General features: G+C 56.4%; 1 protein-coding gene across 1 annotated transcript; it reads left to right on the forward strand.

Moving 5' to 3' along the window:
* Positions 1 to 5,293: 5,293 nt before the first annotated feature.
* PIMREG (PICALM interacting mitotic regulator) lies at positions 5,294 to 9,178 on the forward strand (the record flags this gene model as incomplete). Its single annotated transcript, XM_082679546.1, has 5 exons — positions 5,294 to 5,345; positions 5,870 to 6,198; positions 7,619 to 7,914; positions 8,431 to 8,526; positions 9,145 to 9,178. The coding sequence occupies 5 exons, from the start codon at positions 5,294 to 5,296 to the stop codon at positions 9,176 to 9,178; spliced, it is 807 nt and encodes a 268-aa protein (XP_082535672.1).

Genomic DNA, 9,178 nt, shown 5'->3' on the forward strand with positions numbered 1-9,178 from the left:
GGCTCCAGGTGCAGGGTGATGTCCAGCCCAGCTGAGATAATCTGCCTAGAGGAAGGCACTTAGGTGGCTGAGCAGGGGAAGGGCGGGGGGAGGGGGAGCGGAGGTTGGGTATGAATGAAAGGAATAGGGTGGAGCCACTCCCGGCAGCCTGGCCGCCGTCCCATCCTCTGCTTCTAGCAGTGACGCAGGGACCCTGCCTGACATCCACTGTTACTGCCTCAGCTTCTGTTCCATCCCACCCTAAGAAGGAGGGAAGACAGCTGGAGCTTTCTTAAAGAAGACAAGAGGGGACTTCCCTGGTGGTCCGGTGGTTAAGACTCCACGCTCCCAATGCAGGGGGCCCGGGTTCGATCCCTGGTCTGGGAACTAGGTCATGCACACCGCAGAGAACATCCCACACGCGGCAACAAAGTTCCGCGTGCTGCAACTAAGACTCCGTGCAGCCAAATAAATAAATATTTTTTTTAAAAAAAGGCAGGGGATCAGGAGTGACCAGCAGCAGAGAGGACTCAGGCCACTGAAGGAGGAAAGGAGGGGGCACTGCAAGCCCCCTTTGCCCTGCCTGGTCCTGGGGCGTTGGTCCTGGTCTCAGACTCTTTGTCCCTTTGGAGCCTCGGCCGGGGTGCAGTCCCGCTTCCCTCTTTCCTATGTCCCGCTATCTCCTCCCCAAGATCTGCCCGCAACCTGGCTTGGGAGAGCACTAAGACGGAGTAAGAGAAGGGGAGCAGGTTTGGAGAAAGTTAAGGAACCCCCACCAGCCCTGCTCCTGTCTCCTCTACAAGGTCTGGCTGAGGACAGTGAGCTCTCCCGTCCCCTTTGCAGGGTCTCATCCCTGTGCCCTGGCCCCCCGGGCAGAACTTATTCTGGGCATTTGGGGTTTAAAAGTGAAAAATGATGTGAAGACGTGGTGTTTGGCGCCACCTTGTGGCCAATTCAAGTTCTCATGCCTGGTCTGCGCCAGGCCTTGAGAGGCTATGTTACAGGGAGCAGGGACACAGGACCCTGCCACAGGGAGAGACGAGAACACGGCACCATGAGCCCAAGAGAGCTGCGTTCAAAGGGCTGATCCCACCTCTTATTTCCTGACCTTGTGGCTTTGGGTATCTCCCACCCTATCTCTATTTTCCCAACTGCAATGGGAAAATCGACCTCTCCTGCCTCCCTCTCTATGAAATTGAGAAGCTTCCCTGAAAAGTGAGTGGGACCCCAAAACCCAGCATCCCTAAAAGTTTTGACTCCCATGAGGAACCATTGGCATACAGCAGGGCCAAGCCTGGGCCAACTGGTCTGGGTCACAAACCCAGACTGGAGCAGCCCAATCACCCCTCCAGGACCCCTCCCTGAGTGCTCAGAACCTCCCCACTGTGGGCCCAGCTCCATCTCTCTCTGAAGACAGGGGATAAGGTGGAGGGGGGTTGTAGAGGTCCTTCTTTTCTGTTCCGTTCTTTCTGCAGCCACATAGCAACCTAGAGCAGCCTGCATGCGCAGGAGGCAAGATGGTAAAACTACAAAGAAAAATCAGAGAGATTCCCATAAAAGTCAAGGGAGGGGGGACACAGAGCAGGGGCAGTGGTTGCTTCTGGGGTCCTGGCAATATTCTGTTTCTTCACCCAGGTGATGGTTACATGGGTGTTGGCTTTATAAGTATTCATGCTACTAGCCTTTACGTTTTAGGCATTTTTCTGTCCATGATGTTATTCACAAGGGAAGAAAAAGTTCTAACTGGGTCTCACGTTGCTCAAAACTCTCCCTCTGTTTCAATTGCTTCCCTTTGCAGAGAGTCGAAAGGCACACCTGGGGACTTCCCTGCGGTCCAGTGGTTAGGACCCCACGCTCCCACTGTAGGGGACGTGGGTTCAATCCCTGGTCAGGGATATAAGATCCCGCATGCCACATGGTGTGGCCGAAAAAAAAAGAAAGAAAGGTACACATGGATTGCAGAAATACCTAGAGGTTGAACTGACAAATTTGGCCCATGGTTGGCGAGGGTGAGGGATACGAGCAGAAGGGGGTGTTGAAGCTGATGCCGGAAGTTTCAGTTTCACTGCTGAGAAAAATGAGGTGCTCAGGCCACAGCCTCTAGAGGGAGCCCCAGCTACTGTTTGGCCCACAAAATAACTTCCTAATGGACTTCATAAAAATGCAACTCTAATAACCTCAGTCCCCTCTGAAAATTCAACAAAGGCTTCCCACCACCATCAGTATAAATTCTAAGCTCTTCCCTGGCTGATGGGGTCCTTCAAGCCCTGCCTCTTGCCATCTGGCTCCTGGCCTCTCCATCTCACTCAGGCTTCCTCTGCTCCTGGAACTTGATGGAGATCTGGCGTCCCAACATCAGCCTTTGCATATCCCTCTACTGGAAATCCTCTTCGGCTTTGTCTCCCTAACTCATCAGCTAAAGCATCATATGCTAAGGGAGGCCTGCCCCGACCCCCCAGCTCCAGTGGGTCCCCCATTCCTTTTACACCCTCTCATCATCCCCTAGCACCTCACATTCATGACATTTTGCACAGTTTAATGTCTGCTTCTTCCATCACACGGGCACTTCCATGAGGTCAGGGTAACTGGTGGAAGTTTTCCGTTGGACAGGGAGCCTTCAGGGCAGGGCAGGGCTGGAGCTCCTTCTCCTTCTCCAACCCCCTCCCCAACAGAGGCAAGGATGGAGCTGGACCCAGAAAGCCTCAGCCTGGAACCACGGACTGGTTTTTCTTCCTTACAAGGAGGGCCAGGAGCCCCTGTACCCACCACCTCTCCGCTGGGAGCCTGCTGGCCTCCGTACATTTTCCTTCCCACCACCTTGCTCCACCCTCCACAGGAGGCCAATAGAGAGGCTCCTCATTCAGAAGAAATTGTTTCTTCCTCCTCTTGTTGCCATGGAGACCATTCTCCTTCACCTGCCCTTCCAGTCACAGAGCTGAGGGGGGCGGGCTGAAAGCTTCAAGCAGGGAGGGCCTCAGCGTGTGTTCAGCCCCTCGTTCCTGATGCTTGAGGCCGTGGAATCTAAGGTTAAGAATTCAGGTTTCAGAGTCAGACCTTCAGGGTTTAAGTTCTAGCTCCGGCTCTCTGTTCCATCTTGGGCGAGACACTTCACCCGTCTGAATCTCAGTTTTGTCATCTGTAATGGGAATAAAAATAGTACCTGCTTCATAGCGTTGCTGTGAGGATTAAGGAAGATGAAAGAAAGGAAATGCACTTAGCAGACACACGGTAAGGGCTTCACACATATAAGCTATCGTATAGATGCCCGTGACGTACGAGCCAGGCACTGCGACAGGCAGACAGGCACGGATGGACAATGGCAGCACGACGACCGATTTGGGAGGATTTGTTTCTACATGTGTCATCTTCCCTGAGTCTTTCCCACATGTTCAACTTAGTTTCCAGAAAAATGATAACTCCTGCTTCCCCCCCCCCACCTCATATTTCACTGGTAGAGGACACGAAGTAAATTCCCTAAATACAATAATAATAACAAAAGGCATACAAGAAGTGTGGGAACACACACTTCCGACGCTTGGGAAACAACTCGGCTAGGGGAAGAAGTCGAGCAGGCAACACCGAGCAGCGTTTTTCAAACCGCAGCTCACAACGCTTAGAGAGCCATTGTAACATAAACTTAGCGAGCTGTCACCGCGACTTTTTTTTTTTAATGAAATAGAAAATATGTCAAAGCACCTCACACATAGTCAAGTATTGTTTCAGGAAACTTTTGTTTTAGTTACACATATGTGTGTGTGCTGGGGGTCTCACCTGGGTCCTGGGCCCCCAAACATGATGTTCCTTGTGCAAGAAGAACGGCTCCTCCCCTGCCTCCCACTTCCCCACATACACACTCAAACAAACACACACATTCTTTGCTTGGTGAACTCATTTTCTAGGTCTCAGCTTTAAGTGACATCATTTTGGTGTCATAATTTTCTTTGATGAATCGATTACTGGTTACTTAATTTATTCATGTCCGTTTCTCCCCACACACTAGATCTGAGCTCCTGGAGGTAAGGAATGCATCCGTTTTGTTGACCTTTGTGGACCATTGTTAGCACAGTGCTGAATCTATCAAGACACAAGTAGGTATTTGGAAAGACACATGAGGGGACATGGGGAAGGAGGAGAAGGGGGACTGGGAGAGACCAGGGTTGGATACACCTGCCGGGGAGAGGTGCAGGCTGAGGAGATGCAGTGTGGGGCGCTGGTGAGGCTCATGGACCCCGGTCCCAGACTGAGTTTGAATCCTTGCTGCATACTAACCGGGGGAAATTGGGGCCCCACCTGACCTCCCTACACCTCCGTTTCTTCATCTAGTCCTTGGCTGCAATGAGGGGCTCATGAGTTCCTCCTGTAAAGTGCTTGCAACACCAGTACCTGGTGTATAGTAAGTACCTCGTATTCATCGTTCTCCTCCCATGGGGAGGGTCCCTTCGCAAGGGTGTGGGTGAGATCACCCAGAGGTGAAGAATGGGGTTAAGGACTGAGCTTCAAGGTGCCCATGAGTCGAAACTCGGGGTGGGGGGGTGGAGGGTTTTAGGTGAGGACGGCAGCAAGGAAACTGAAGGGGGAGCATGGCCAGTGCTGCCTTGAGGTGGAGGGGGGACGGGGCTTTCTAAATGGTGGATTTTTTAGTTTGGATGCTAAAGGGAGGGAGGGAGGGAGGCACCCAGCTGGATAGAGAGGATGGGGCGGGGGGGGGGCGGGGAGCGTACTTGGAGGAGGAGGGGAGGTGCACCCAATCTGTCCCCTCTTCCAGGATGGACTTTTCTGGGGGTCAACGCGGGTGGCAAGTTTGGGGGACAGAGGGTCAGTCTCAGGAAGGCACAGGGTCACGAGGGAAGTTTGAAACAAAACTTCCACAGGAACCCAAGGCTCCGAGCTCCCCCCTCTGACAAAACCACTGAGACCTCCAAGCAGGATGGGAGGGGCCCCTAGGAGCTCGGGACCCCGCCTCCGCCCCGCCCGGTCAGACCAGCCAGAACACTTTGTAGTTAAGGAGGGAGCCCAGCGACCGGGGGCCGAGCTTCAGGAGGTGGCGCCGGGGCTGAGCCGGCGCGGGGGAAGGATGCCGCAGGCTGAGCGGACGGGACCCGAGAATACAAAGAGGCCTCAACGCGCAGCTCCCGGCCCGCCAGACATACAGAGGCATGAATGGGGACGGCAGGGCCAATCCGAGAGCAAGATTCACAGCCGCGGGCGCAGGGGCCAATCGGATCCCCGACGAGGCAGCGAGGCAGGGACGGAGCCAATCAGCTGTGAGGACAGGGCCAGGGGGCGGATCCGCGCGGTGTTTCAAATCCGCTGGATGGGTGAGGAGCAGCTGTGCTCGGCGTCTGGTGAGCGTTGGGCGCTGTTGGGTGAGTGCGGGCCGGGGCGTGGTAGGGCCTCTGTTAAGAAGGGACGAGAGGGGGGACCTCCCGTTAGGACGGACACATGTGGGGCTTCTGGGTATAGCCGGATGGACATTGGGGTGTCTGGTCAGCCCGCCAGAGCGCGTTGGGTCAGGGCGAACCCGTGAAAGAGCCGCTGGTCCTGCCCTGGACCAAGTGCTGAGGCTCGGTGACGGCCAGCCAGTCCTGACTGCCTCCCTCTCCGCCTGAGGCAGATAACGGAAAAGAGGCTGGGATGAAAAGACAGCTTGTTTCAGACACTTGAAGCACGGGACACATTGCTGACCGGCCTTGTTCAGCCTCTACCCTCTTCTGGTCCTCGCTGACCCCTCTTCCAGGAAGCATCCTCCTTCCTGCACCGACAGTTTCCAAGTGCCCCACCCCACGGGCCCCCATCGCATCTCTTCCCCCGGTACTCAGGGTGTCTTTGAAGCCTGGGAATGGGACAGTGGGGGGATGCCTTGCTGACCTCCCTTTGATCTCCTCTCCAGGGTCTGCTGGGCAGAACAGACTCTCGGCAGGGCAGATGGCTTCTCGGTGGCCGGCCGTGGGGGCCTCCATGCGTCGGAGGTCCCTACAGAACCAGGGGCAGCTGGAGGAGAGCGAGGCCCTACAGCCTGCAGTTGGCCACCCAGACACCTCCAGCGGGGCCCTGGATTCCCTGTGCAGACAGTTCCAAAGGAGGCTGCCCCTGAGAGCAGTCAGCCTCAACCTCAGGGCGGGCCCCTCCTGGAAGCCCCTGGAAACCCCACAGCCAGGACAGCAGGGCCTCCAGGCTGCAGCTCGCTCAGCTAAGAACGCCTTGGGTGCCGTGTCCCAGGTAATATCGAACATGTCCAGGTGTGGAGGGCCTTCTTGATGCTGGATAATAGCTGCCCCCGAGGAGCCCCCAAGAATATAGACTCTGTGAAGACAGGGCCTTTGATTTGTTCATTGCTGTGTCCCCAGCACTCCGAATAATTGCTGGCACGTAGCAGGTGCTCAACAGATAGCTGAATGAGTGAATGAAAGCAGTGTTGTGAGGAAACAGAGCCTCATAAGACAAGATGATAGAGCTGTATTGTGATAGGAAATTGCATTCAAGGGGCTAATGGTGGGGGAACACCAAAAAGAAGCTTAGTCAGTGAAGGCTTCCCGGAGGAGGTGATTCCGTGGAATTCGCCCAGGAAAAGGGGGAAGTATGAGGAGTGTACAAGGCAGGTGAAATAGTCCAGACCCAGGGCTGAGGGAGGGCAAGATGCTGAAGAGAACTGGCAGGAACTTAGTCTATGTATGGCCGGAGGACAGAGCGCAGCGTGGGACGTGAGAGGGGCTCGGTGCGCCGAACATGTTTAGATGCTCCCAAGGGCGACTGGGAGCCCTGGGAACCAGTGGGAAGAATTTGCAACATGGTGGGAATTGGGTCCGATTAGCATATTAGAACTTGTTCTTTTAGCTACTTGATGAAAAGGGGGTTAGAAGAAGATTCGCCTCTGAGGGGGTCTGGGGGTCTGGCCTTGCAGAGGAGTGAGCAACTTCAAGAACTGCTCAGAAGATAGCTTTGAGAGGATTTGGTATCAGATGAGAGGTGTGGGCAGGAAGAGGCCACGTGTGCTGGGGCTGACGGGTCCGTGGGCCTCCCAAGTGGCTGTGTCTCCAAACCTAGAGCTGGAGGTGTGGGGAGGTGTCACCTAGGAAAGACAGGAGCTGTGAGAGTGGACAGGCCTCCAAGGACAGACCTGGGGGTGGGCAGGGCATCTCCTTGCTGAGTGGGAATCTGAAGGTTTGGGAGAGGGAAGCATTTCTGGACCCTCTGAGGAGAAGTCTCTGAGCCAAATGTCAGTCCCTGAGAAGGATCTCTGTGCAGCAATGTGGACGGTAGATTAGAGTGAGGGAGACCAGAAGCCGGCAGAGAAATTATTTCACAGTATCCTGTGGGTAGGCCTGCTCTCCTCTGGGTCTCCCCTTTGAGTCTGGGTCAGTCTGTCCCGAAAGAGGGTTTGGACTTAGACCAAATGCAGACTCCATGAGCCAGCGTGGTTCTGCTGCTGGCCACGCGCTCATCCCCGGGGGCCCTGAGCTGGGTCCTTGCCGTGGACCCATTCCACACGGACTCATCTGCAACCCTCACCTTGAGAGTAAAAGCTGCCTGGATTTGTAGGACCAGCTGGTGGGCCGAAGTGTTGGGGGTACGGCCTGGGGACGCTGGGGTAGCTCACTCTTGGCTTGTCCGTGCTGACCTTTCCGTGTGCCTGTCACAGAGAATCCAGGAGTCCTGCCAGAGTGGCACCAAGTGGCTGGTGGAAACCCAGGTGAAAGCCAGGAGGAGGAAGAGGGGGGCACAGAAGGGCAGTGGCCCCCCAGCTCGCAGCCCGAGCCACAGGAGCACCCGGCTATCAGTGGCCGCCCCTGCCCGCTCAACCCTGGACCCCCGGGAGAGGGCGAATCGCCGCCTCTCCACCCAGATGGGCCCGCATGCCCACCCTCGGCGGCGGTCCAGGAGGGAGGCTGCCTTCCGGAGCCCCTACTCCTCAGCAGAGCCCCTCTGCTCCCCCAGGTACGTGCAGTAGTGCCTGCCCCGCAAACACTAACTGGGCCCTGGGGGCTGCTGAGCCCCTCCCAGGGCTACCTGGAGCCAGGGACACCCTGAGCGGAGCCACATCCGTGATCTGGCCCAGCTCTGCGCCCTGCTGGTGGGGGATCTGGGGAGGTCCTTCAGGGTCTTAGTTTCCCCATCTGCCAAAGGAAGAGGCGAGCTTAACTCTGGGAGTATCACAGTCACCCAAGCCTCCTGGGGAGCCCAAAAGCAAGTTCTGAAGCCATCTGGAGGGCTGAGGCTCACCTGTCTACAAGATCACCTGCCCTTGACCTTGTGGGCCTTGATCCAGCTTCTCTGTGCCATCTGCTCCAAGCTGCTCTGATGTCACTTCCTGGAATGGGAGTCTACGGTGACACGTTACCAGGCCGTGTGGGTCATCTGGGCCCATACACCAGGCCCGGTGCTGGATGGGAAGGGCTCCTGTCACAGGTTTCCAACTAATGACTGATATGTGTGGCTCTTCCTTCCGTTCAGCGAGTCTGACAGTGACCTAGAGCCCGTGGGGGCAGGCATCCAGCATCTCCAGAAGCTGTCCCAAGAGCTGGATGAGGCCATCATAGCCGAGGAGAGGTAAGCTGGCATACCGTGCTTCAGAGGGCCATGGCCGGGAGGGTCCGCCTTGAGCAGCCACTTTTTTTTAGGCGGGCTCTGGCTCTGCCCTGCTGTGTGACCCTGGTCGTCCCTCTCCCTATCTGAGCCTCTGTCTCCTCTGCAACATGCCTCGGTCTCCTCCTTGATGAAAGACCTAGATTGGGGTGGTGGTTAAGGACATACCCTGCATGTATGTGGCCCCCTGGGCCTTGGTTCCCCACATTTGTCCATCACATGTGGCCGGGTCCCTGGTTCCTGAAAAACCTGCCCTTCCTCTGCCACTCCCCATGGCTCCTCTGGGCCCTGCCCGCCCACAGAGCTGGGAAAAGCATCCTGGCTGCTGTGCAATGCCTGGTCTGTCTGCTTAGGACAGCGTCCCGGGGGCAGGGCCTGGGCCTGGAGCTGCCCTAACTGGGGGCCGTTTGTACGTGGCTGTGACGGCCTCTGAGGCGGGGCCCTGCCGGCTCTGACTACATGCTGAGTGGGCCATGTCCCCGCCACGTTGCCAGGTCTGCTCTTGTCTAGCTCAGGCGGGGAGGGTCCCTCAAAGCCTGCGGCACCCAGCGGCATCTGTCCCTCCTGCTTTCCCACCTCTAGTGGCGACATGACTGTTTCTCTCATTCATGACTGA

Source organism: Grampus griseus (assembly GCF_964374135.1).
Source record: "Grampus griseus genome assembly, chromosome: 20".
In the NCBI taxonomy this organism is placed as follows: Eukaryota; Metazoa; Chordata; class Mammalia; order Artiodactyla; family Delphinidae; genus Grampus; species Grampus griseus.